This window comes from Mustela putorius, unplaced genomic scaffold (genome assembly GCF_011764305.1).
Source record: "Mustela putorius furo isolate JIRA1106 unplaced genomic scaffold, ASM1176430v1.1 tig00003875_pilon_pilon_pilon, whole genome shotgun sequence".
Classification (NCBI taxonomy): Eukaryota; Metazoa; Chordata; class Mammalia; order Carnivora; family Mustelidae; genus Mustela; species Mustela putorius.
Genome location: NW_025422026.1, coordinates 6955571 through 6982267, shown reverse-complemented (window position 1 = coordinate 6982267; position 26697 = coordinate 6955571). Strand labels below are relative to the sequence as shown.

Here is a 26697-nt window from a genome sequence, read left to right as displayed (position 1 = left end):
AAGGGGAGGGCGGTGCCTTCCCAGCATCTGTCTTTCCACTCCATTTCCCTAGACAGCCTAACACAGTGGAGATGCTAATAGTGATTTTTGAAGCTACTAAACCAGCCACTATTCGTAATAAAGGAAGGCACTTCTATAAAATGTGCAGCTTTTTTTCTTAAGGTAATTCAATCCGGTCCCTGACCACTTCAAAATATTAATGTTCTGGGGAAAATGTTACAGGAACTAACTTAATTTCTGGTTATCCTGACACCATTTCTCTCTTTACCAATTATATATGTTATTTCCCATTAAAGAAACAACTTTATACCCAAAGCATCTTAAAAACAGTCATTAAGATTCTGGTACCAATTCCAGTGTGTGAGTTCTTCCCACACACAAAGAAATTCTCAGACACTAGCTGGCTGTCCTATAATTCAGCTCAATCCTGGCACCATCTACCTGGAAAGACCCTCACATCCAACAAGTTTAGGGCTCAGTCCTACAAGACACACACCCCCACGCCATATGCCCCCCAACCCATCAGAAGCCAATCACCTGTCCAGGAACCTGTGCTTCTGAACAAGAGGTTCAATCGGAAGTTCCAAGGACCACAACCCCCCTCCAACTAGGGTTCAATTACTTTGCTAGAATGGCTCACAGAACTCAGAGAAACGTATTACTTACTAGAATACTAGGTTATTATAAAAGGACCTGACTCGGGAACAGCCAGATGGAAGAGATCCACAGGGCAAAGTGAGATGTGGGGGTGGGGGTGCAGAGCTTCCATTTCATGGCACTGGCCACTGGTGATTGAACTCAATCTTTAGCCTCTTCCTTCCCAAATCAGGGGGTTGGACTTGAGTCCTTGAGTCAAGGTTGGCTTCCCTGGCACCCACCCCCAATCCTTAGGTTACCAAGGGGCCTTCTAAAACTCACCTCGTTAACGTAACGCAAGACACCCTGATTGCTCTCAGCACAGGAAACTCCACAGGTTTTAGGAGTTTTGTGCAGAGACCAAATATAAATATCTATTTCTTACTATGTATCACAGTATCACAGTCTTGAAAATAGTCTCCACCTCACTCTGATGATTCCTTCTCTTCTAGACCGGAGGTCCTTGAGGCGAATACGCACTAGAGTTCACATCTATGACTCATCCGAAACCCAGAAAGAGAAATGTACCCCTGGCCCTATGTCTGCCGTCTCCTCGGACCTATGTTTCATTCCCAGGGCAGCCCGACTGCCCGTGAAATCAGCAAGCGTCAGCTCGGGGACGTCCCCCCTCTGCAATGAGCAGGTACAGGGGAAGTAGGGCATACCGGGACCAGGAACCTCAATTTTGATCACAGAAAGCAACTTCCCCAACTCTGAGTGAGAACACAAGGCTCCTTCTGAAGCAGAAACAGAAATTCCATTTCACCGGCTTCCATCACATAGGCCGCTGAGTGGAAACCAGGAAGCTGGGATCCAGGACGCAGCCGTGCTACCGGAACCACCATCCAGCAAAGACGCAGACGGAGGCAGGCCTGAGACTCTTGCTCCCTTCCACTCTTTTAGCAAACGTTCACTGAGTGCCTTCTGTGCCAGGCACTGGGACCAGTGAGGACTCCAGCAACTCAGGGAGGGATCAAGAGCCCCAGCCCAGAAGCGAGAAATCAGCCTTCTCCTCCTGTACCATGAGTGATGTAAGACTCTTAGCCAAGTCGCATCTGGCCATGATTCCCCCATTTGTAAAATGGAGAGGACAATTGAACCTGCTTATCTCACACAACTGTTTCAAAACAGATAGGACTAAATGCTTAAAAAGAAAAAAAGGAATGAAAAAAAGAAAAGAGAAGAAAGGAAGCACCTGGGTGGCTCAGTTAAGCAACTGCCTTTGGCTCAGGCCATGATCTTGGGTTCCTGGGACAGAGCCCCATACAGGGGTCCCTGCTCAGAGGGCAATCTGCTTCTCCGTCTCCCTCCACAACGCCCCCCACTTTGGTGTGCATGCTCTCGCTCACTTTTTCTCATAAAAATAAAATATATTTAAAAAAAAAGAAAGAGATGGAAAAAGGAAGAAATTATTTCCTAGGCTAGGCTGAAACACTTTCATGTCAAGTACAAAGGGAGGAAAATACAAAATGGTTCATGACTAAGGAACTACATAGAACTGGTTTCTTTGCATGAGTCTAGGAGCTTTCACAGAACTCCAGGCTTTTAGGAGGTCAATTCATTTCCTTCAGTTCTCTCTTTCTGCATCCAGGAAGCTGATTCACTGTGAAGCAATGCAACACTCAACTATCAGCTTGGAACAAGGGAAAGACACCCTAAGAGACAGCTCTCTCTGCACAGGGAAAAGCCAGTCATCCTTAAAGAACAAATCAGCCGAGGGGCGCCTGGGTGGCTCAGTGGGTTAAAGCCTCTGCCTTGGGCTCAGGTCATGATCCCAGGGTCCTGGGATCGAGCCCCACATGGGGCTCTCTGCTCAGCGGGGAGCCTGCTTCCCCTCCTCTCTCTCTGGCTGCCTCTCTGCCTACCTGTGATCTCTGTCTACCAAATAAATAAAATCTTTAAAAAAAAAAAAAAAGAACAAATCAGCCGAGACCCACACGATGATAAACTCGTTTATTTCTCTGCATTTAGTTGGCTGCGTGCTGTTCCCTACAAAGACGGGACAAGCACATAATGTCCACAGGCCGCACCACCCATCAGAGGTCCAAGAGAAATCTCCGTACCTGGGCCAGGTACTTGGGTCTCAAATAGTCGCCCAGCTCCTCCTTACAGACCCAGACGCGCTGGCCCTTCTTCCTGGGCTGGGAGAAGTCCCCAGTTACTAGCAGTGCTTTGAAGAAGAATATTTTGGCCCCGAGGCTACTCTCTGTCCGCATTGCTTGAGGGAACTTGAACTTGTAGTGGCCACAGGGGGCATTTCCCAGGAACTTGGCTTCCAGGTTGTTTTCTGAAGGGGAGAGGTGAACAGGGAAGTGAGGATGGACCCACCTGTTTACTGCGGCTCCCCCAGTCAGCGGGGGTCTGAGAGCCGTTTCCTGCCTGAGGTAAAGCAATCCCGGAGAGTGAGGATGAGGGCTGTTCCTGAGGAGGCTCTCCGCCTCTCCATCCATGGGCTCGCGGGCTCCACATTCCCTGGGTCCATCCGGTGTGTGAAGCTACTGCTCTCAGAAGGAAGTCAGCGATGCTGTTCAGAGACCACTAGCTGGAGTCAGAGCCCCAAGTTTCTAGACTCAGCCCGGCCACCAGGCACCGGCGTTGGTCTGCTGATGAAGGACCAAGACGCTCAGTATCTGTAAAGCAAAGCTCATGAGCCTTTCACAGGGACTGTCCCTTGAAAAGCATAAAAAGGACCCAATTTGACTTCTGTGGGGTGAAAACATCATAACCAAAGTTAAAAGACAAAGACAGATGGTTGGATGTTATCTAGAATCTCTAACAAAGGGTTAACCACAACCAAGCCATTTCAAAGGAAGGGGGAAGGACAGATCAGTCCAGCACTTGGGAAGCCGCCCGCTAAACAGAAAAAATAAAGCTGGAGTCCACCCACCTCGGTCCTCACTTCCGAACGGATACCACACGGATCAAAGACGGAACAACAGAAATTTCACTTTCATAAAAAGGCTGAGTATTCTGGATGATGGTTTCATGGATGTTTAATACTTTCTGAATTTCTTTGTATTTTCAAATTTTTCATTAAAGGGAAAAAAAATAAACCTAAAAGAGTACTAGAAAAAATGCGGAAAAAAAAATAGAAAAAATGTGGGATACTCTCTGGATTGTTTTTGAGAGGGAAAGCCCTCACCAAGACACAAAATTTTTAAAACCAGTAAGAGAAAAAAGTGTTTATTTACATAAAACTAAATCTTTCTACAAGGAAAAACGAAGCGTTAAGAAGTCAAAGACAAAACGGCACACTAAGAAAAATATTTTCAACACACTCCACAAAGGAAGAGTGTCTTCAGGTGTAAGTACGAGAAATCAATGAGGAAAAAGTTTTAGAAGGAAAACTTTCGAAAAGAAAAGTGAACTAAGCATATGAACCTACAGTTCACAAAAAAATAAACACCACTGACCTATAAACTCATGAAAAGATGTTCCATCTTATTAACAATTTAAAAAATATAGATTCAGACATGTCATTATTACTGAAGTCCCAAAACTCTGAGCTGTCCTCTGCTTGTCAAGGACAAGAGGAAAATGGGCCCTCACACACCATCACGGGGGGAGAGGTTAGCGTGAACCGCCCTCTTTGGCAAGAGTCACCAGTTTTAATTCTGTGAACCCTTTCCGCCAGCGACTCTGCTTCTAGAACCTGAGCCTCCCAGATACGTTTCTCTGCCTGTGTAAGCTGAGTACACAAGGACGCTCATTACAGCGTATTTGTAAAAGCAACAAGACAGGTGAACTGCAGCACACGCATATTATAACATCTATGCTGGGGTTAGAAAGCGTTAAGGTATGGCTTCACACGCTGATACAGAGAGATGCTTAAATGCCGCACAGAAGAGAAACAAAGGTATATAACCAGGCTCCATATGGGGGAGAAAAACCAGATGAAGTATGTATGTGCTTGTAATTTTTAAAAAGATATACCAAAAAAGAGAAAAAAAAAAAAATATATATATATACCCCCAAAATTAAATGAATAAAAAAATAAAAGAATACACCAGAAACTGTTAATGAAGGATGCCTCTGAAACAGGAAAATCACTTCTCGCCCTATCTTACATTCGCTAAACACTATATTGATAGTTTTTTTTAACCATATATAACGAACTGCTTCTCTCAGTACTAACGAAAACAGAAACAGAACCGAAGCAAAACTACTATTGGCATCAGAGAAGGAACTGATATGTGAGCTCACCTACAACACAAAATGCCAGCAGGGGTATCTGTGAGTGGTGGAATTACACTGGCAAGTTTCTTTATACTTTCCTGAATTTTCCTCTTATTTCACTGAATATTTTTCTGTCTTCCCATTTTTTTTATTATGTGGAAAATTTTTTCTATTTTTCTATTTTTTCTATTATCTATTTTTCTTCTCTATTTCTTCTCTATTAAAATACAGTTAAATCAAGATGAAAAAAGGAACAGTTCGTTACAAACTGAGCAAAGAATCATGAAGAAATACACGTGGCCAATAAACACATGACAATATGGTCAATCTCACTAACAATCAGGAAAATGCGAATCCAAAGGAGATCATTTTGACTTGGACAGGCAAAAATTAAAAAGAATCGTCCATGTGTCGTGGGGTCGGGACAAATGCGCACTTCTCTATGGCCCTCCTGAATGGCCAACGGTATGTACATTCTGCAGGACAAGTGGGCAAGACCCATGGAAAACGTCAATGTGTCCCTCCTTGACCATTAATTCCACCTCAAGGAATTCCGTCTTGCAGGACTTAGGAAGAGAGGTGCCAATGGGGACGAAATAAATGGACTCTTACACATACACACACACACACAGAGATGTACATATACACATTTTTACATTTCTTGAGTTCTCCTTTGCCATTTTAATTATTTTCTATTATTTGCCATTTTAATAACTCCGCAATAAATGACATGTTTTATTTGTTATCCTCCTGTTTAATGTCAAAATCTCTTTCGTAGCTTTCCTTTCGCATCTATTTATTACAGCGGGAACATTACAAGGACACTGGGTTCCGCGGTAGAAACCCTTTCCACGTGGCATACGGGAGGGACAGTGGAGCGGCCGTCGTGTGTGTGAGGGAAGCTGAGCATCTGAACAGTGATCCCGCCACCACCTAGAGGACAGCAGAGGCCACGGAAGCACGGGGAAGGTCCCCACCCACGCCATCGTGTCTCGCTCCCACTCTCACAGGCCACACAGGCCCCTTGTGGGCAAGGAGCAAGGGGGCACACAGCGGCTGCTGCTTTGTTAGCAGGCGCTTGTGCTGGCGACAGGGCCAATGGAGCAGCATTGATCCTGCCAAATCTACATGTCCGATAAACATTCCGCGAGCATCTACTGTGAGCCAGGCACTTTGCGGAGAGCCGGGATGATGGGGAGGAACAGATGCCGTCTGGACCTTCAAGGGAGTCAGAATTCTAGCTGGGAGGAGAAATGTGCCATACACCGATTACTGGACACTGCAGTAAGTGAAAGAGGTGTTCCCCCCTGGAACATGAGCTCCCACGGAGCAAGGGCGGCGTCCTGTTCATCTGTGACCCCACTGCCTGCACGGTGTCCAGCAAATGGGAGGCTCAGAGTAAACATTCATTGCAGAAGGTGAATAAACGCACACACAAATGCTGCAGGAACCTAGAGGGAGGAGTAGCTCTGTCTACCTGGAAGCTTGGAGAAGGTTCCAGCACAGAATGTATAACGTACAAGCTGAGTCTTCAAAACGGAGTCGTCAGACGAAGAAGGAGCAAACCGTTTTCAGAGGCCAGCATGCCACAAAAGAGACGCACAAACAACCACATTACTGGAGGAATGCAGAAGGTCTGCTCGGTTGAACTCAGACTATATGTCAGTGTGTGGCCAGACGGAAGACTGGCAAGCTCAGGACCAGAGCAAATGGATTTGTAGGCCGTGCTCGAAAGCCTGAACTTCTATGGGAAACCCTTTAGGCAGAGACACGACAGGGGATGTGTCTGAAAACTCACTCTGGCAGCGCTGAGGGGCACAACATGAAGGCAAAAGGGAACTTATTTGGCACCTACTTCAAAGGTCCAGCACCGTGGTTCTCAACCACTGTGACTTCACTTCCCAGGCAGTATCTGGCAATGTCTAGGGACAATTTTGGTTGTTACACTAGGGGGAGTGGAGATGGGCCAGCGCCACTGCTACCTAGTGGGCACAGGCTGGAGATGCAGCCGGCCTCCCTCAATGCGCAGAGCAGCCCCCACAAAGAATTACCTGGCCCCACATGTCAACAGTGCCAAGGATGAGAAAACTTAATCTGACAAAAGGGTGATAGCTAATGCTGTGGGAATAAAAAAAGAAATATTTAGAACCGACCAGGAGGGACTTGAGAACTTCAGGATGTCAGAATGAGGTCAAGAGATCCTGAGGTTTCTAGTTGGGTAAATGCATTGTCAGGCCAGTAAGCAAGGCCGCGGGGACAAGCAGAGGCACAGGCTGCGAGTGGTAGGACTGTCAATTTTGAGAGTACACACTGGTTTTTCAATCTCAGCAAGGGACAGGGAGAGCATGGGGATGGCACCTGCCAGCCTACCTCCCCGGACAGTACTGTAGCAGACCCCAAGGTGTGTGCGGAACTGGATACTTGCCCCTCAAGCCAACCATTTTAAGAGAAGCAAATAAGCCTCTTTCATAGAAAGTCTAGGAGGCACCTTCCAGTTGGCTGCCCGCGCTGGGCCCTGGGGCAGAACCTAAATCAGAGCAGAAAGAGCTTTATCAGGGGTAACAGAGTGTCAAATACTGAGTCACCAAGACGTCTTCCTCAAAATGACACCAGACAGCCAAGAAATGCAAAATGTCCTCCTTTTCAAAGAGAGACTCAAAATTCAAAATCAGTTTGAGAAGGCAGTGGATTATCTACACAGGTGTTCTGAGACACCAAGTCCTTTTTTAGCATCTGAAGTATGGGCTAAAGAGAAATCAGGAGTGACGGGTCATATTCCATATATGAAAGAACTAAACACACTTTCAAGTTCTCAGTACAGTATGTTGCTTTAAAAAAAAAAAAAGGGTAACTCTATGCAGAGCAGATCGGGAAAAGAGCCATCCTATGCAAAGGTGAAATAAAATCCACTTCCTCAAGTAATCCATAGATTAAAGTAATCAAAAACGTGAGAAAAGATAAAAACCAAACAGCAAATCATGATCATTTTTACGAACAATAAATAACGAAGCTTTCAGTGGTATAGAAACTGGAAAACATTTTACTGTAAATACTGATGGTTGGGAATCCTGTCTGAACAGTTAGTTCCGCTGGTGTTCCAGAGACAGAAATGCCATTAACGGGAAGGTAAGTAGGACCCCTTGAGTCAGCAGGACCTGCGATGGCTACCCATGACAATGAAATATCTTACAATCACGGGCTCAAGGGAAGATGTGGGCCAATTAAACCGGAAAAGGTACTAGAATGATCCATTCCTATGGAATATGCAAAACTGTGGAAACCTGGAAATGAAAGTTTTGTACTTTGTCAGGAAGACACAGCTGACTGAGCAGAAACTGAAGCTCTCCATCCTTCAGGTAGGACAGCAGCTGCTCAGTGAGGCAGCCACAAAGGGCCCCTAAGCCACAGTGACCTGCTTAAAGAGAGGCACGGGAGAAGGAAGAACCTAAAACCACACTCTTCAATTCTGCACAGGAGGTAAAGGCCCAACAAGAGGATCTCTTCAACCAATCCAGCAGCTTCGCCAACGTCCCTGGGCTTGGAACTAAGACCAAGCAGAGTCTTCCTGTAAAAGGAGCCATTGACTACAACTTCCAGATCAAAACCTATTGACAGACCTCCTGCTTTCCTTTCAGAAGCAGCAGCTGCCGCTGTGGTGGATATTATTACTTGGTGAATGAAAAAGTAGATTAAGTGGGGCGGGGGGGGGTGGGCTCAACTCACACAAAGGATGGGAAAAAAAATACAGAGTTCAAAAAACATATATTTTTTATAATGAAAGAATTATTTTTTCTACCATCAATAAGACCCATGTGCTATATTAGAAAGAAAAAAGAAAATTTAAAAATCTCAGTGGAACAAAGATTCTCACCTGACCTAAAATTTTTTCTAGGTGAAATTTTTATAGATATCAAAGTTCCCATTAAGACCCCCGTCCAATCCTTCCAGCCTTCATCACAAGCCAGTCTGCAAATTCCAAGGCTGAGTGTGAAAGGAGTCTTGTGAGGTTCGGAGAGAGGCAGAGAACTCACCTGAGAGCGTGGCCAGGGTTCGTTCTGCTGTTCCTCGGAGGGTCTCCCCGGGCTGCCACTCTGCCTGGGGAAGCATCCAAACATCCTGGTCTCCAAGCTTCTCTTTGACCAACAGAACAAGGTTCCTGTCTAGCTTCCGGTGCAATGAAGTTCGGTCATTCTTTTTATCGGCTTCTATGAAGAAAAGGGGATCAGAGAAGACAAAAAGACTGTGATCTGCCAGAACCAAGGAGAACAGTTTTACAGTCTTCCTTTAAGGTAGAGCTACAACCTTTACCATCTTAAAATCAAATTACGACCCTGACCCATCTCTCTAATTCAGACCTCTTTCGGGGTAGAGTCTCACAATCTTAAGAAAACTACAATGAAAGAAGAGAAGACCAAAAGCTGAACTTCTCCTTTGAAGAGCACTACCTTGTGCAGGTACTTTGAGCCTTTGGAAAAGAAGCTATACCCAAACTACTTCAAACACTACGACTTCACTCGTTTTGACACTATTACTGACTTAACTTGGCCCCACTTTCTCTGTTCTTCGGTCTTCATCTGAGATAAGAGAACTCAATCCTCTGCTTTGGGAGAAATTTCAGATGACACACAGAAAACTAGCGGGAAAGGCTTGATTTTCCTCCCACTCTCACCCCCACACTAGGAAGTAAACTCAGATACATTCATGAAGTTTAACTGAGAAAGAATAGGTTATCCCAACACCCTTACCTCCCACTCAAAAATAGCACTGGCCTTTAAAAATTATATTCAGCTGGAAATGAGGAACAGGGAAAAGATTTTATTTTTCTCCCACCCAAAGAAGCTTTGCAACCATTTGCTACTTAAAATACAAAGCAGAGGCTAAGCAAATGTCCTTTGAGAACCAAAATACCCCTTTTCCTTTTCTCCTGCTGGCCTAAAAAGACCACAAACCTGTTATACGAGCTCCAGGTTTGAACTGTAGGAACTTCTGCTCCCATGCATCTTCCATATCCTGCGTCAGCAGTACATTCTGTTCATCTCCTTCTTCATCATACAAGTCAGCTTTCTTCTTTGCCAGTTGCTGGGCTTCATCTAAAGCACGAAGCTCATGGTCTGAATACAAACTTCTCTCTACTTCAATCTGAGAAAATTAAAAGGACAAGAAAAACAAAACAAAACAAAACAAAAAACAGGCAAGAATAGAAAACAGAGCTATATAGCACACTTGACATACCACCCAGCATAACCAGACGTACAATTAAAACACCACAAGAAAATAAAAAGAAAGAAAAACAGTCACCTGCACTTTGGGCTTGAGTTACATTTGCTAAAATGATAGAATGTGATTGGAGGGCAAGCTGCTACAAAGAACAGAGAAATGGGACAGGCACCGCCTGCCCACTTAACCACACTCCAGCCCTGTCAGCCCTTGATCTCACCAGACTCTCCTGCCTCAGGGACTTTACAGATGCTGTTCCCTCTTCCAAGAATGTTTTCCCTCATGCTCTTCTCCTAGGAGATTGCTACTCATTCTTCAGATTTCAGATTTAAGTACCACTTTCTTTGACACCAGCCACAAAATCAAATTAGATGTCCCGGTTAAAACCTTTATTGTACCCTGTGTTTTCCTTTATTTCACTTACCAGGGTCTGCAGTTATACAGTCATGTGATTATTTGGTTATTGACCCGCCCACCTCCACTAGACTGAACACTCTGAGAACCAAAGGCTTATCTGTCTTACTGGTCCCTAGCACTCAGCACAGTGTCTATACAAAATAGGCGATAAATGATTATCTATAAAATAATTAATCAACTATTTGCAGAATAAGTTAATGAGCCAAGTAAAAAGCAGGAAGTGAAGTTTGGAGCTCCCAGCAGCCAACACAAAAAACATCTCAGATTCTAACCAAACAACCTTCAATCGCCGTCTATGGGGATTTAAGCCCCTCACAGCCCTCACATTGAGTATTTGCCCCTGTTTCCTCACTTGCCCCTCACACACAGACTTTATCACAGCCATCTTATATGTTTGCCCATTATATTCTCCTAAAACACTACATCAGACTCTAAATTTCAGACATTCAGACTACCTGCGATAGGAACTAAGCCGTCTTGTTCAGCACCGCGTACCTACCATATTCAGCGAGAGAGAAAAGCAACTCTAAAGAGCTGCCTGGCGCGACAACAAAGAATCCCAGTGAAAACAAACTTTTACTGAACACCTTCTATGTACCAAACCAACCCAGTAAGGTAGATACCATCGCGCAGGTTGAGTACGCTGAAGTTCAGAGAGGTGAAGTGACTTCCCCAAGGTCACTGAGACTGGTGCCGGAGACGGGATCGAACCCTGGCCCACGGTGCTTCTCTTGGTTCCCCAACAGCACCTTGAAGCCGCTAGCCGCACTTCAATCCTACCTGCTGTAATAGAGCCGCCATCTCTTCCTGCAATGGGGTCAGCGGCTTCGAGACCAGCGGTGGCCGCTGCAGGCACACCGCGCCCAAAAGACGCCATGGAGACCCGCTGATCGAGGGTGCAGCCGCAAGGGCTAGGCTGCGAGAACCCAGGCTACCGGCCCAGAGCCCCTCGAAGCGCCACCTGCCCTTCGCCACCCCAAACAGAGACTGCCTTATGGGCGCCGCCATGCTTCTGCCCTCCCACAATGTACCGCGGCTCCCTGCGGGGTCCTGGACCAATCCCATGCTCCCACAAGGCAGCGCGGGAGCGGCAGGCGGAAGAGGTCTGTCCCGGGAACCACCAGAACGAACCACTCCAATATGGAGGGGTAGGCGAAGGAGTTTAGGGGAAAGGGAAGAAACTCCCAGTTAGCACTCGAAAGGACAATTATTGCAGAGCATTTAAATGGGAATAAAGAATCTTTAATGGACCTCAAGGAGTGGAATGAGATGATTTTCCTTGTAGCCCCCCCCACGAGCACTCGAGGTGCTGGTGCCTCTCCAGCTGCGCCAACCTCCGAGGTCGCCGCGGACGGAAGCTGACGGGGGTCAATCCAAGTCATGCAGGTGGTACGAAAGACGGGGTCTTGGCTCTTGCGGTCTTGGGGTTGGCCACCGACGCCCAGGTAAGAATGATCACCACCTCCTCCCCGAACGCACGGCCATCCCCGCGACTGCGCTCCTGCCTGTGTCCCTGAGCCGCCTGCACCTCACCGAGCTTTCCCTCCCCGCAGGGTCGTGGCCGGGGCGCCAGCCTCCACCATCCACACCGGCGCCCAACAGCTGCAAGACGCGGCGGCCAAGCAGGAGGTTGAGGAGAAGGCGGCGGATCCGGCTCCGAGCCGCAGCAGGTTCAGGTGAGGGCCTCTTAAGCCCAGCCCTCGGGACACCGGCACTGCGGTCCGGAGCCCGACAACCAGTGAATTCCCAACTCTGCCCTTGACGTCTTTGAGACCCTAATGCAGATGAGCCTCTGAGCCCCGGCTTTCTCGTCTACAAATGGAGAGGATGCCGAAAGAGTTTGCGAGGATCCAATGAGATGAGCCTTGGCAAAAAGTGGGCGCTTGTGAACGGTTAGATGAATGAATGAGTTAATGTCGGAAGTGTATAGTAAATACCACCTTCTTCCCTCTGAGAGGGGTGTCACGGCAGACTAACAGCCTTCTCTTAGATATAAAATGGGAGTTGGAGCAGGGGCTGCTACACCGCGGTGTAGATTATTGAGTTGGGGCAGGGGGGGGTTTGTGCTCACCCCTAGGGACTGGCCCCTTGCTTTCCATCAGTGCTGCTACCCCTATGTTCATTCGCATCCATTCAACAAATGTTTACTGAAAACCTGTTTGGTGCCAGGTACTGTGCTAGGTGCTGGGAGTACAAATACAAAAGATCATTCTTTCCCCACCAGTAGGTCACAGGCTACAGAGGAAGAAGACAGTCATGCAAGCATTTTCGGCATAATTTGGTCAGTAGTGTGCTGGACTAAGAACTGGTTGGTAGGAAGTATGAAGGACTGAGTGTCTCACTCCTGAGGAAGTCAGGCAAGACTGCCAGGTAATGTAGAGCTAAGAACTGAATTGAACGGGAATTAAGCTGGTCAACATGAAAGGCATAATTTTAGGCAAAGCTAATACTCTGTGTAAAGGCATGCAGTGTGAAAGCACATGGTATATTCAGGAGTGTGCCTGATGGCAGATGAGGCCAGCAAAAGAAGGAATCGGAAGGCTGAGGGTCTTATCTGTAACAGTGCTGCTTTCAGACTCTTCCCCCTATAGACAGTGGGAAGCTGCTGAAACAATTCAAGCCAAGATCCTGTTGGGGTCATTCAACAATGTCAGGCACTGTTTAAGGCATTAGGGACACATCAGTGACCATACACCCCAAAAACCCTGCCCCTGTAGAACTTAAATTCTAGTGGTTAGGGGGCAGTAAAGAGAAAACATGTAAAACGTGAGGGTATGACAGATGGTGAGAGTGTGTCTGTCTAGTGTTTGGGAGGAATAGCGAGGTCAGTGTGGAGTGAGGAGTGCAGGAGAGGATGGGGAGGAATCGTGCAGCCGACACCTGGGGCTGCATCTGTTCCAGCTCGTAGGACCTCGTGAGGACTCCAGCTTTGACTCTGAGTGAGATGGAAAGCCGTTGGAGAATTTTGAATAGAGACTTGAAATGATGTTGCTTCATTTTAAAGAGTCCCTTTGGCCGTCGTGTCGATATCACAGTGCAGAGAAGGAAGGATGGAAGCTGGGAGACATCTTCTAAGCAGTTCGATATTTGAAACAGTCCAGGCAGGAAATGATGGTGGCCTGGACCAGGATGACAGCTTTCCATGTAGGACATACAGAAAGTGGGACCAACAGGATGTGTTTATGTAAGGTGTGAGAAAAAGAGAGGAAGGAAGGAACACTAAAATTTTTGGCTTAAGCAGCTGGAAAGGTGGAGTCGTCATTTCCTAAGATGGGGAAGGCTGCAAGAGCTTGGCTTTGCTCGGTTAACATCCAGTGAAGGTACAGTGTCGGCTTTTGGAATGGAGTTCAGGGGACTGATTGGGGCTAGAGACACACATTTGATTCATCATACAGATGATGCTTAAAACCACAAGACTGTACAAGATCATCGAGACAGTAAGTGTAGATCAAGAGGAGCGGTCCAAGGACTGAACCCTAGAACCCTCTAACATTTAGAAATTTAGGAGACCAGGGGAATCATCAAAAAAGACAAGGAAATTCCTGAGAGGTAGTAAGAAAACTGAGAGGGATTTTTTTTTTTTTTTTCAATGTAGTTCAAGGCTGGAGAGATCAGCTGTGTCAGATGTTTTATGAGAAGTTACCGGGCTGATGATGGAACTGCTTATTGGTTTTAACATAGTGAGTTGGTCGATGACCTTGCCTAGAGCATTTCTGGCAGAATAATAGGGCTAAAGTCTGATTGGGGTGGGTTCAAGGAGAATAGAAGACAGAAAGAAACATCAAGTGTAGTCAGTTCTTTGAGAGGGAATCAAGAAATGGGCAATAGCTCAGGGAGGCTTTGAGATAAAGAGGGTTTTGTTTGTTTTTAGGTTGGGGAATTGAGGACATGTTTTGCTGATGGGAATGATACGGGGGTGGAAACATCGCTGGAATGATGTCCTTGAGAGGCAAACGCAGGTGGAACATCACAAGAGGAGAGAAGGCAGAGATTGTGGGCACAGATGTTTGGTAGTGGAAGCTGGGAGAAACTGATTGCTTGTATTTCTCTGCGAAGGTCATCAGCTGGCCGTGAGGAGACAGGAAGGAGGTAGAGGCTTCAGGGGACAAAGGAAGGCATAAAGTAGTCATCCAGGAGCCTGGAAGGATGATTGAATTGGGGACATGCGTACAGTGCTGAGGGCCCACTTGATGTCAGAAGTCATTAAAATAAAGCAGTAGTTCTCAGCTGGGGCAGTTTGGCCTCGAAGAGGACTTCTAGCAACATCTGCAGGCATTTTTGCTTGTTACAACGCAGGGCAGTGGAGGGACAACTAGTGGGTAGAGGCCAAGAATGCTGCTGAACACCCCACAAGGCACAGGTCAGCCCCTCACCACCAAGAATTATCTTGCCCAACATGTCAGTAGTGCTGAAGTTGAGAAACCATGATATGTAGAGAGACCAGTCGACACTGGCGTGGATTTTTCTCTGGCCAGCTGCATAGAAGCATGCCCAGGCTTGATGAGGCTGGAGGGATGGATTCAGCCGGGGTTAGGGTTTGCCGGGAAGGTACGATGAAATAAGAGGAGGCAGAGGACTGAGGGGGTATGCAAGGGAGCGATGATAATGATTGGTTATGAAATTTACTGGAGGCCAGGAGAGAGGTGAGGGCCTGGGGGCGGGGAGGGAAAGTGAGCCAGCAGGAGGGTCGGTGGGCTGGGAAGGATTCCTGGAGTAGGGGTCGCATGGGTGTGCCTGAAGGTAGGTGGCCTGAGTGTGCTGCTTAAAACCAAGGTCGTGAGGAGGTTGCAGACCTGGCAATGACAAAGGCCAGGAATGACCACAGGAGGAAGCAGCAGGCCAGGATAGAGGACACAGGATCGCTGGAGAAAAGGAGGTCAAGAAACAACGCATACAGCTGGAAGGATCTTGTGGACGCCACACGTCTCATTGTGACAGGAGTGGTGAGCCAGGAGCTCTCATTGCTGCATTTTTCTACATTTATTTGCATTGTTAAACAGTCGTCTCTAGCCACCATTAGCACGTGGGTTGCAGACTGTGCGGCCAGGCTTTCTTTATCTGGAAGTGGAACTACAGCACACCCGGCCCAGGTCCCAGTGTCTGGCGCACTGTCAGGGGTCGTTCAGGGTGGTCGCCCTCCCTCCCATGCCTGAGCTGCTTGCGGTAGACATCAGCCTTCCCTTCCAGCCCTTCAGCAGCAGAGAGCAGAGACTGTTTGCAGTGCTCAGCCCTTCCGTTTTCCCGACTCTGAGGACGGGTATGAAAAGGCAGCAGACCCCCCATGGCTTTGTCTTTCCTTTGTCTGGGCTTCCCTTCGGGGAACCACTCGCTCATTTGTACTTGAACCTGCTCAGTTTCGAGGCCTGATCTTTTCTGTGCCTTCAGTTAAGTGGTTCAAGTTCCAAATCCTCCCGAGTTCAAAACCCTTACTGTATATGAAGGCATGGTATTAGTATGGTCACCCTTGAGTAGGCTTAGTTCTTGGACCCCCTGAGTCAGGAGGGAAGTGATCCATGGGGAACTCATGTCCTCTGAGAGCCTCAGCCGCTCTCCATCTTGGCTTGTAGGTTGAAAAGCCAGCAGCCTGCTCAGGGCACCATCATCTCGACATCAGGCCTAGCAGGGAGGAACACACTTGTAACTCTTGATGACCATTTGGGTATATTCTGTTTTGTTTTTGAAAAACATCTCTAGGAAAGCAGGTGGGGCTCGGCACCAGGATAGCGCTCTTATAATATTTTCTGAACCGCAGTCTGTTGAATTTCAGGAGGTGTGGGGAGGTACAAACACGGGTCTGGTCCATGCATATAGGCAGGACACGACAGCAGGCTTACTTGTGTCTGGAATGTTGAAGGACAACGCTGTGTTTGAGTACAAGGAAGCACAGCGTGGCAGACTGGGCCTTGAACGGAGGCAGATCTCCTAGGCACAAAGTCTGGCTTCCCTTGCTGACCCTGTTCTCCTATTTGTGCCTCAGTTTCTCAACCTGCACACTGACCTAGAGTACTGACCTAGAGGTAGCCAGAGGACAGATTAGACCAAGACAGAGAAAGATCTTGAACTCAACATAATGTCTAGATCAGTATTCTCAACCCTGGGTTCGCATCTGGTTCACTGGGGATATTTTAGGAATAGATTCTCGGACCCCATCCCGAAGTGAGGCATCAGGATTGAGCATCAGAACCACGAGATTCTGCCGTTCAGCCAACACGGAATGCTACTGGTTTAGGATAGAGATTGGCAAACTGGGTCCCTACCCAAATCTGGCCAGGTGCCTGGTTTTTTGTAAATACCGTTTTACTGAAACATAGTCAAAATAGTCACACCCATTAATTTACCGTTGTCTGTGGCTGTCTTTGCACTTGAGGCAAAACTGCCTAGTTGTAACAAAGACTCCGTGGCCAGCAAACCCTAAAGTATTTACTATCTGGCCCTTTACAGAAAAGACTTGCTGACTTTTATCATGGGGGATACAGGATTTTTTTTTATAGTAATGATACTACAAATATTATTAAAATTATTTTGTATTTTGTCCTTTTTTATAAAATAGTCAAGCTATCATCTGAAACCAGAAATAGAGGTTTGACTTTATTTTTTTATTTTTTTAGTCGCAGAAAGAGTGGCCCATAGAGAATTGAAAACAGTGATCTGAATGTCCCAGAAGGGACACAGGAAGGTAGGGAGGGTGGATTAAATGCTCTTTTTCTCCTAGTGGAAAGTCACTAGGTGTGTCCATAGTTGACACTTAAGGAAAGAATGCCTCAGCCCAGTGTTCGTGGGAACAGCAGTAGCACCAGATGGACTGGGGACAGCTATCCCGGGAGCAGGTCCGGGGTCCAGGGCTGTTGGTTTTCACTGACTTAAAAAAAATCGGGATTGGGGCACCTGGATGGCTCAGTGGGTTAAAGCCTCTGCCTTTGGCTCAGGTCATGATCCCAGGGTCCTGGGATCGAGCCCCACATCAGGCTCTCTGCTCAGCAGGGAGCCTGCTTCCTCCTCTCTCTCTGCCTGCCTCTCTGCCTACTTGTGATCTCTGTCAAATAAATAAATAAAATCTTTAAAAAAAAGAAAAATCAGGATTTACCTAAAGTGTTTCTTTAATTACAGCATTTACCCTCCAGTTCCAGGACAGGAGAGCCCTCTGAGATGGGCAGGGAAGAAATTCGAGGAGATCCCAATCGCACACATCAAAGCATCCTACAACAAGTAAGAGGAAGGAGCACCTGGGAAGATCTCGGGGGGCTTCTTTCCCCTTCGTGGGGGAGGGCAAGCCCAGGGGGCCACGTTCTGCATGTTAATGTTGATGTAGGGGTCCCCCAGCGCCCCTCCTCCTTATTTTGGGAAACCACCTCTGCCTTTATAAAATTTCATTAGATTTCATGAAAACATTAACTAGGTTGGACAGATCCTAGTGTTAAGCTTTCTCAGCCTGCCTTAGGACTAGTATTTCCTGGTTCTCTGAAGTCGGAGAGCAGTTATTAGGGTGCGTGTGTTAAGTGTTATGGATACTGGGGACAGAGGATGCGTGAGATACACGTGAGACTGGTGGCTTCAGAGTCTATGATTTACTGACAAACTCACCAAAATGTAAATCTGCACGTAAGTATTGTCCCTTGGAAGCGACCTCCAACCTTGAAGGGCTACGCAGAGTCGTGATTTAACGGGTGACTTCCAGATGAGTGTCGGGGCCTTCCCAGCTGCATGTTGGCAACAGAAACCTTGCTGACCGCGGGGACAACTTTGCAGATCAGCCCCCACTGCGAGCTGGGCTCAGCCTGCCTAGGAAGCGATTCAGAGAACCGTACAGGGGACTGTGGGTCGGGGATGGCATGTGCACAGCTGAGATGCCATAGGATTTGTCCAGCATTCATGTGATAAGCTCGAAATGAGAGAAACTGGGTTTCTTTTTCTTCCCTTCTCAGACTGATAAGGACACAGGGTAGCACGCTCTGTATAAGCGCCGATGGCCCACCCCACGTGTCTCTATTGAAGTTGTGTCGGGGACAAGCAGTTCTCCTGTGCTTTATTCGGCACAGAAAACCTGGGAGCCCTGCCAGGGGGAAAGGGCAGTAGTAGCCAGACCAACAAGCCGATGGTCTGGACCCGGGACCACCCACCGGCCTCCCCGGAGCTGCTTCTCCACCTCCCTCTTTACCGGGAGTCCGCAGGGAGCTCCTAGACCAGAAGATAGAGAGACACTGGCCAAGGGGAAATGACGAACGTATCTTAAGTATTTCTTGAAGTCAGTTGGGGATGACTAGAGAAGTTTCACTTAAAAAAAGCTTTTTGATCGTGGAACAGAGTGTCATTAGCATTAAAATGACCCAATAGCGACTACTGCTCACTTTTTTTAGGTATGAGAATGGTTTTATGGGATTTTTTTAAGCCAGCATCTTTTAGAAATGTGTACTGAAATACTTCCTGATGAAATGATGGGTCTGGGATTTGCTTCAAAACAACCCGTTGTGGGGGAAGAAGGGAGTGGAAACAGTTCATAGAGGAGACTAAATCGGATCGGAGCTAATGGTTCCTGAAGCTGGGTCCATGGGTGTTCATATCCTCTTCTCTTCATTTTTGGGTATATTTGAAACTTTCTCTAATGAAAGCCTTATTTTTTTAAATGACCTGATGTGAAACATCTAACTTCTTGGGGAAAAAAGCCTGACACGGGTATCCAATCTAATTTTAAACACCAGCCACAGGGAAGACACCAGGAGGAAAACGTGCCAGACTTCTTCTGGATTGACATTTAACCACTCAGCTTGTCCTAGCTCAGACCCCTAAAACAAAATACCACAAACGGGGGGCTTAAACAACGGACATAGATTCCTCACAGTTCTGGAAGCTGGGTGCGAGGAGCCAGCATGGGGGGGTTCTGGTGAGAAGTCCTCTGAGTTTCAGGGGACCGGCTTCACGTTGTGTCCTCTCATGATGGAAGAGGCGAGGGAGCTCTCTGGGGCCCCATCAGCCCTGCCACCTACTCCTCTCCCAGAGATGACTTTTGGGGGGACACAAGCATGCAGTCCATAACGGAGCGGTCCTCAGATGATATGACGAGTCTGTTTTTGATGAGGCTTAGGGGGTGATTCTGACCTTTCCTGACACCTTCTGTAGGAGCTCAAAAGGCATTCATCGGAGAAGCTTAAAAGGAGAGCAGCCAAGCGAGGGCTTTTATCTTTCTCGCGAGGGCTTTTGAGGGCCCGGCTTAGTGCTCTAACTGCCCTGACCAGTCATTATGTCCTGCGCTCTCCCTGCCTCCCCAGCACACAGATCCAGGTGGTCTCCGCCGCTCACCAGCCCCTCGCTCGCACTTCTTGTGGCACCGAGGGATTCCGGAATGCCAAGAAGGCCACGGGCATCGCCGCACAAACAGCAGGCATAGCTGCCGCGGTGGTAAGTGTGTGTTCTTTCTGGCTCGCTCTGTGGTGTGTCCTGTTTTCTGCCTGGCTCATGGCCGTGAGGAAGATTCTCCTCGACGTCATTCAGAAGCAGTGGTGTCTGACAACTCCCGTTCGCTACTCCAACCCTGTGCAGTCTGAAGAGGTCTGTCTCTCTCTTTCTCTCATGCAACACCGATTTCACTGTGAGCTATTCAGACCTTTCTAGAAGCAAATTGGCAGTAGCTTCAAATTTTAGTATATTTATTGATCATCTGCTGTACGCCAGACAGTTTACGTTCATTACCTTAAATCCTCAAGACGCTCTGTATTACCCGTGTCTTTGAGAGCCAAGGAAGGTCCAGAGCGAGACTTGCTTTGAGTCCTTGGTCTGGGGCCCTGGCCTGTGTACAGTCTGCCATGCAGCCCACCTTACAGAGGCTCTGCTCTGCCAAACTGGAAGTACTTCCTGAAGGAGAACCTTGGCCTTCAAACAAAGCCCGATGCCCCAAAACATTATTTGCTGTATATTAATGATCATCAAAATATAGTACGGATTGTATACACTTAAAATGTCAGTCTTAACAGTGGCTTCTGTGTGTTTTCCAGACTTTCTGTAATGAACTGCTTTTATAATCAAGAAAGAAAATTTGAAATGATAACACTTAAAATTTTCAGTAATTTAAAACAATAACGCTTTTTTTTTTTTTTTTTTAATGGTAACGGTTTTTAAGTGGGTTATTTAAGTGAGGTCTTAAAATTCTGCCTTTACTGAGAAAAATGTGAGCGATGTTCAGGAATCTCCATCAGGTGGCAGTGCTGCCCTGGGTTAACAGGGGACACAGGCGGCTGTAAATCTAGAGTTGGACACGTTCCCATTCCGTGCTTAGCTGGTGTCTGCCCTGCACTGCATTCATCTGTCCTTTGCTGCCTTCTGTGTTTGCTGTCTGGTTACATATGTGGGTGCCTTTTCCCCCAGCACTAACCACTTGCTCCTCCTCTCCAGAAAGCTGCAGGAAAGGGTGTGACCCACATCCGAGTGGTGGTGAAGGGCCTGGGCCCAGGGCGCCTGGTAAGTGGCCGGGAGGCTCTGCGGCATGTGCACTTCCTTAGTGAGAGAAACGGGGCTTGAGCATAGAGTCAGGAGAGGGGAAGAACCCTCTCCTCGAATTCCAGGACTGCTTGAGTTTCTGTCTGATCTTCTAACCCACTGAGCTTCTCAGAAGCAAGCCCAGGCCACCGAGTCTAATTCATCAGATGCTTACGGCGTGCCTGCTGCGTGCCAGGCACTGGGCATGGGAAGGTGCTCCGTGGGGTTGTCACAGTGGGTACCCCAGTACAGACCGGTGGGTCCAGCTGGTAAAGCTCGTGCCCAGGGTGCTGGGAGCCCACTGGGTATATCCTCAAAGAGGTGACATCCATACTGATTTTCCAAGAACAGCAAGGCATTAGTTAGGTGTGCAGGGAGGGAGGGGACATTCCAGGCAGAGGACACTACACAGGGTAATGCTTAAGGTGTGTTGGGGTTTACAGGTGGTCCCAGTTTTCGGATCATAAAGCACAAGGTAGGAAGTGACAGGTGCTCCTGGAGAAAGGGACGGCCGTGAGGACACAGTGACGGGGTTTGGTTGGGAGTCCGTGGAGAGAGAAGACAGTCAGGACCATAGGGAGCAGAGCCCCCACCCCATCCCTCCAAGCCCTGCCTGCACGTGCTGGGCCATCGTGTCTGGGACCATGGCATTCTGCTGTTCCTTCTCTTTGCAGTCTGCCATCAAGGGACTCACCATGGGGGGCCTGGAAGTGATCTCAATCACAGACAACACCCCCATCCCGCACAACGGCTGCCGCCCCAGGAAGGCTCGGAGGCTGTGATGGAAAGGAAGCCTGTCCCTGAACTGTCCTCAAGTCCCATGTCCAGTCGGACGTCGTGGAAGGCACACGGAGCTCTTTCCGGAGCCGGGCTCGCTGGAAAACCCTCGGGGAGCAAGGGGGAGCTTTGCCCCCTCACGTGGTGGCCTTGCTTGTTCATTCAACTGGAGACCGGTGTCCAGAAGGGACTCGAGAGGACCCCCAGGGCACCTGCAGCCCAGACTCCGAAACCAGTAAATGCTGCCTCTGCTCTGCAGAAATAAAACACTTTCTACCACCTGTAGTCACCTGTGAGGTTTCTGCCTGCCGAGTTGCGAACAGTAATCCCCGCTGACTTCTGAATGTAAGGTGACTGTGAATGGAGGCGTGAGACCCCAGGCAGAGGGGGGAACATACACTCGAGCCGCCGCTTACCCAACAGCCTCCTCCCTGCTCCCAGGTGTTCCCTTTTGGGCCCCAAATGGAGAGCTTCTTGCCTCCTCCCTCTGGAATGCTCTGGTGGTGGGAATTCCGCCACTAGCAGGCATATTTTAAGTTTGTGCCAGCGGTGTGGGAGGACTGCCTGAGCTCCCTCGCGGTGACCTCTTCCCCTGCGCTGGGGGACTTGAGCAGTCCCCGCACCTGAGATCCAGGGACCCTGAGGTGGGGAGGGAGAGGGGAATAAGAAAGGATTCTCTCCAAACTGCCTGGATGGAGGGACGGGCAAGAGCAGTAGTTGGTGTGGAGCCGGGATGGTGGGGACACAGGTGGGCTCAGCTTGGGAGTCCCAGGCAGGACTAGCTGCTCACTGACTGCCTCTGAGCTCCCTGGACACCACTCAGAACCGAAGGCGAGGGTTCCGGAGACCTGACAGGAGGGACCCCACCTCCTTGGGCAGAAAGGGCCAGAACTGAGAGCACCACAGTCAGGAAGGAGCAGGCACATCCACAGGAGCGCCCTTCCTCCCACGTGAGCAGGGACGGGCCAGGTGAGCCAAGAGGCCGGTGGTCCACATCGGGGCCCAGCTGGCTGGGCAGTGCGATTGGCCTGGACTCCAGGGACTTCATCCATAGGTGCCCTTTTAGACAGGAAAGCTGCTGGGTTATGTGGGGTTGGAGCGGGGAAAGACCACAACTTGGGCATGAACTTGAAAGGGAAATGTCTCCCTACTGCCTTCTCTCCCATCCTTGGCAGGACCTATGAAGGTTCACTTGTGACCCTTGACTAAAACCCAGCTGGAAGCCTGTCGGGTTAAGGCCATTGCTGGAAGGAGTTACGCTGTCTCACCATCAAACTAACCCGTAAACATGATTCATGAAAAAACATGAGCGCTCACTCACACGGCTCCCGAGAACCACTTCACGATTTGATATGGTTTAGCCTTTATGGGGGCAACAGAGGACAGTCGGAGAGTTTATCCGGCAGGACCAAGCAAGATGGTTCCCAAGGTTGAGAAGGTTAATGAGGTTTTCTCTACAGAGGTGTGAGCAGGGTTGAGAGAATAAATAGCACTCGAGGACCAGCCAGAGCAGGAAGCCATCCCCTCCGTATCCCCCCTACAGGAGCAGGAACAGTTCCCAGAACTGGGCCACGAGGCCAAACCCTGGCCTGGCTGAGAAAGGAAGGAAATGCCCAGACTGTTCCCACCCTCCAATCACCTGCAGGCGTCCCGGTGGCTGAACCCTGAAGCCAGCAGGGAGGGGAGCAGGCTGGTGTGGTTCCGGAGGGTCAGCCTCCCAGGCCACGGAATGGTGGCCTCTCTCATTCCTGAAACCCTCCATACACTGTAGTGTTAGAAAATGTTCTTTAATTTACGAGAGGGCTTTGAAACGGAAGGGAATGCTCAAGCACGGACAGGACTCTGGGAGCCGCATAAGATCAACGGTCTCAGGCCCAGAAGCAGATGCCTGGCACCTCCGCCAGTGCCCAGGGTCAAGGTGCTGGAGAACACACACTGCCTTATGGTGAACTCTTGGTGCCACATCCAGGCTCCGAGCGGCCAGTGAGGCTGGGGTGCTCTGAAACGATTGCCTCTCCCTCATTAGGTCTTAGTCCATCCCAGGGAAAACTGAGGTACATTCGCCGGCCCCTGACCCACTAAGGCAGTCATCACTGACTGAAAATGCTGGCCACCCTGCCCCCTGCTGCCACAGACCCTCCCCTCCTCACAGCCTCGAGAACGCAGGGCCGTGTGCTTGCACCTGCCCGGGGCAGAGAAGAGGGCAACGAAGAGGCAGAGCTGGGCAGGGGAGCCCGAGTTTGCACAGACTGTTGGCATCAGCTTGCATAATACATCCCTCCCTCCCTCCCCGGCACCCGGGGCTCAGATTATTTCCACGAGTACGTGGGCAGCTTTACTCCTACAGGCTCGGAGCTGGTGGCCCAGGACTGGCTACATCAGGGAAGCCTCTACGTAAGCCATAAAGGACAAATACAGCTTCTCTCCTTTCTGCATTGATGCTGTGTTTTCCCTTCTTGGAGCCAAGGTCGTCACCTGACCCAAGAGTACCGTCACCACCAAAATAAGCCTGCTTACCACTAGAGTCCCTGGATGCACGTATCACTGCACATAAGGGGAAGCCCTTCTCCAGTCGCCTCTGCCTGCGACCGTGCTCTGACATGTCCATTCAACAAAAAAATTGCATAATCCCTTCCCCCTGGGCTCCTTTATGCTTTCTCTCAATTCCCTTCTTCCTGTACTGGCTAGACACATTGCTTTTTAAATCTGAGTAGTATCCGTGCCAGGTGATGGACAGCAGTCACTGCCAAGGCAGAAATTGTCCACTCAACCAAATTAAGCAAACATAGGTTATTTTGCACAAACAGGTTGGGCACTGCTTGACTGTCCTGTATGCAGCTCACAGTCTAAGGAAGCTGGACAGACATGGGGCCGAATTAGTCAGAAAGAAGTTCCAGGAAAGAAGCACGAATGGCCCCCTCAGCTTAAGGGATGCTGGGAAGGCTTTCTGGAGGAGGTGGCAGGCAAAAGAAGCAACTGGATCTGCGGGTGTCCTTAGGCTTGGAAGCTGGCGAAGCAACACGCCCAGGTGAAGGGGGGAGGGGTTACTGGCTTACGGGGTATGGCTTGGTTGGCATGGAGGGTCCCCGGTTCAGACCAGACAGGGAGACAACTGGAAAGAGAAGCTGACCGAAGGGTGAGAGAACAGGAAGGAGTCAAACACCGAGGATGAAGAGCAGGTTCAGCACATGTGGAAAAGGGGAGGTGGGTGTGCAGAAGTTTCTAGACAAGAAGGGACGGGAGCGTTAGGGACTTTGAAGCTCGCTCCTTTACAGGCGATGAAGTGAGGTATGTAGGCGTCTAAAACCAAGTGGGAATAGGAATCCCAGAGGTTTAAGGCAAGAAACCATGAGCTTGGGGAAAGAAAGCGGTTAGTCTTACTGCTGAAGCTGCAAAGGGAAGTCAGGGAAGGGGACAGAAGAAGGCGGCTGTGAGGTCAAAGGTCCCCAAGCAAAGTGGAGTGGCCGAGAGACAAGGATGGCGTGATCCCCACCCGTGGCCGCTGCACGTGGGTGGTGCAGAGCTGAGTGAACTGAGCTCTAGGGGCCGGGCGGGTAGCTAGAATCCCAGGGTGGACACAAGCTGGGGCAGGGCTGCCTGATGCAAAAAGGGGTGCATACAGAAGGGCCTGGTGGTACCTGGAGGGGGCGGGGAAGGGACCTGCCATAGCTCCAGTCTGCCCAGGAACCTAGGTCCCTGGCCTATACAGGAACCTGTTCTGCTTCTAACCTGCTTTGATAAGGAACACAAAGATCAGAAACTATGAAAACATGCTCTGTCTTGGGGTGCCAGTCAGTTAAGCTTTTGTCTTCGGCTCAGGTGATCCCAGAGTCCTGGGATCCAGCCCTACATCGGACTCTCTGCTCAGGGGGGAGCCTGCTTCTCCCTCTCCCTCTGCCTGCTGCTCTGCCTGCCTGTGCGCTCACTCTTTGTCTCAGTCTCTCTGTGTCAAATAAATAAAATATTCTTTAAAAAAAAAAAAAAAAGATGCTCAATCTCACTAGTAATCAAGAAACGGGAATTAAAATGCCCGTCATTCCCCCAAATGATGCCAATCAAAGCCACTGCAGGGGTGAGACTGCCCAGGAAAAGGAGAGGCTGAGTTACAAATGCCAGAGGGAGACAAGGCTGCAAACAAGGTGGGGACAGAGTGATCAGAGAGGCAGCGGGTGGTGTCTTGGAAGCCGAGGCACAGAGTGTAGGCTGTGGCTGAGAGCTCTAGCCAGATGGGGACTGGGCAAGGCCACCTGCACTTGGCAATGCAGAGGTCACCACCCGCCGAAGGGAGAGCGACTGGGAGAGAGGGGGAGGGGAGGAAAGAGGCCGTGTGAGCCTTCCTTCCAGTAAAGGCTGTGTCATGGTAACAGGGAATGTGCCAGGACACCAGCACTGTCCCCTGAGACGTGGCAGGGCCCAGGGCCGGGACTCAGGGTGGGGAGGCGCCCTGGCCTCAGGGAGGAGAGGGAGGTGGCTTGGATCTGGGAAGAGGCTGCCCTCAGCACAGGCAAAGGAAGCCAGGCCTCAGTGGGGAGACTCCCAGTGACAGGCGTGCCCCCTGGAAGCTAGGGACAGCAGGGTTCAACTGGTCACCAACAACAGGAACAGAACGTCCTTGCAAACAGCACCCAGGGGACATTGCTCCCCCCCCCCACACACACACATTGCATAGATGCATAGGTGCCTGAGCTCGGACTGCAGGGAAGAGGTTCGGCAGTGTCTGTCACCATGTGAGACGCAGGGATCCCCTCTCAGAGTTTATCCTACAGGGCGGCGCTGTCCCAGAGAACCCCCTGGGTTCTCTATGGGGAGACTCACAGAAATGAGTCTCCCCATAGCTGCCTCCTAAGCCAGCAGCCCCCGGGGGCTCAGGAGCACTGAGCTGTGGCCAGCATGACTGAAGAGCTGAATTTTCAATTTTCTTCCAGTTCACTGAAACGTAAATAGTAACACGTTGCAGTGCAGCTCGGACAGTGCAGCTCAGATACTCTTTCCAGTGTGGAGCAAGGA

General features: G+C 49.2%; 2 protein-coding genes across 6 annotated transcripts; one reads left to right on the top strand and one right to left on the bottom strand.

The window, feature by feature from the left end:
* Positions 1 to 2572: 2572 nt before the first annotated feature.
* MRPL46 (mitochondrial ribosomal protein L46) lies at positions 2573 to 11494 on the bottom strand. Of its 5 annotated transcripts, none has more exons than XM_004763783.3 (4): positions 11227 to 11492; positions 9762 to 9951; positions 8844 to 9017; positions 2573 to 2923 (listed from the first exon to the last, which is right to left on the bottom strand). In XM_004763783.3, exons 1-4 carry the CDS (start codon positions 11452 to 11454, stop codon positions 2673 to 2675), a joined length of 843 nt encoding a protein of 280 aa, XP_004763840.2. In that variant the 5' UTR covers positions 11455 to 11492; the 3' UTR covers positions 2573 to 2672. The 5 variants fall into 5 exon arrangements, with proteins under 5 accessions (XP_004763840.2, XP_004763841.1, XP_004763839.1 ...); XM_004763784.3 differs by lacking the exon at positions 2573 to 2923 and adding an exon at positions 2930 to 3266 and having other exon boundaries at positions 11227 to 11493; XM_004763782.3 differs by lacking the exon at positions 2573 to 2923 and adding an exon at positions 3273 to 6053 and having other exon boundaries at positions 11227 to 11494.
* A 44-nt stretch (positions 11495 to 11538) lies between these two features.
* On the top strand, positions 11539 to 21975 carry MRPS11 (mitochondrial ribosomal protein S11). The gene is made up of 6 exons (XM_004763780.3): positions 11539 to 11891; positions 12000 to 12122; positions 17554 to 17652; positions 19710 to 19839; positions 20830 to 20895; positions 21588 to 21975. Exons 1-6 carry the CDS (start codon positions 11827 to 11829, stop codon positions 21693 to 21695), a joined length of 591 nt encoding a protein of 196 aa, XP_004763837.1. The 5' UTR covers positions 11539 to 11826; the 3' UTR covers positions 21696 to 21975.
* Positions 21976 to 26697: the final 4722 nt, after the last annotated feature.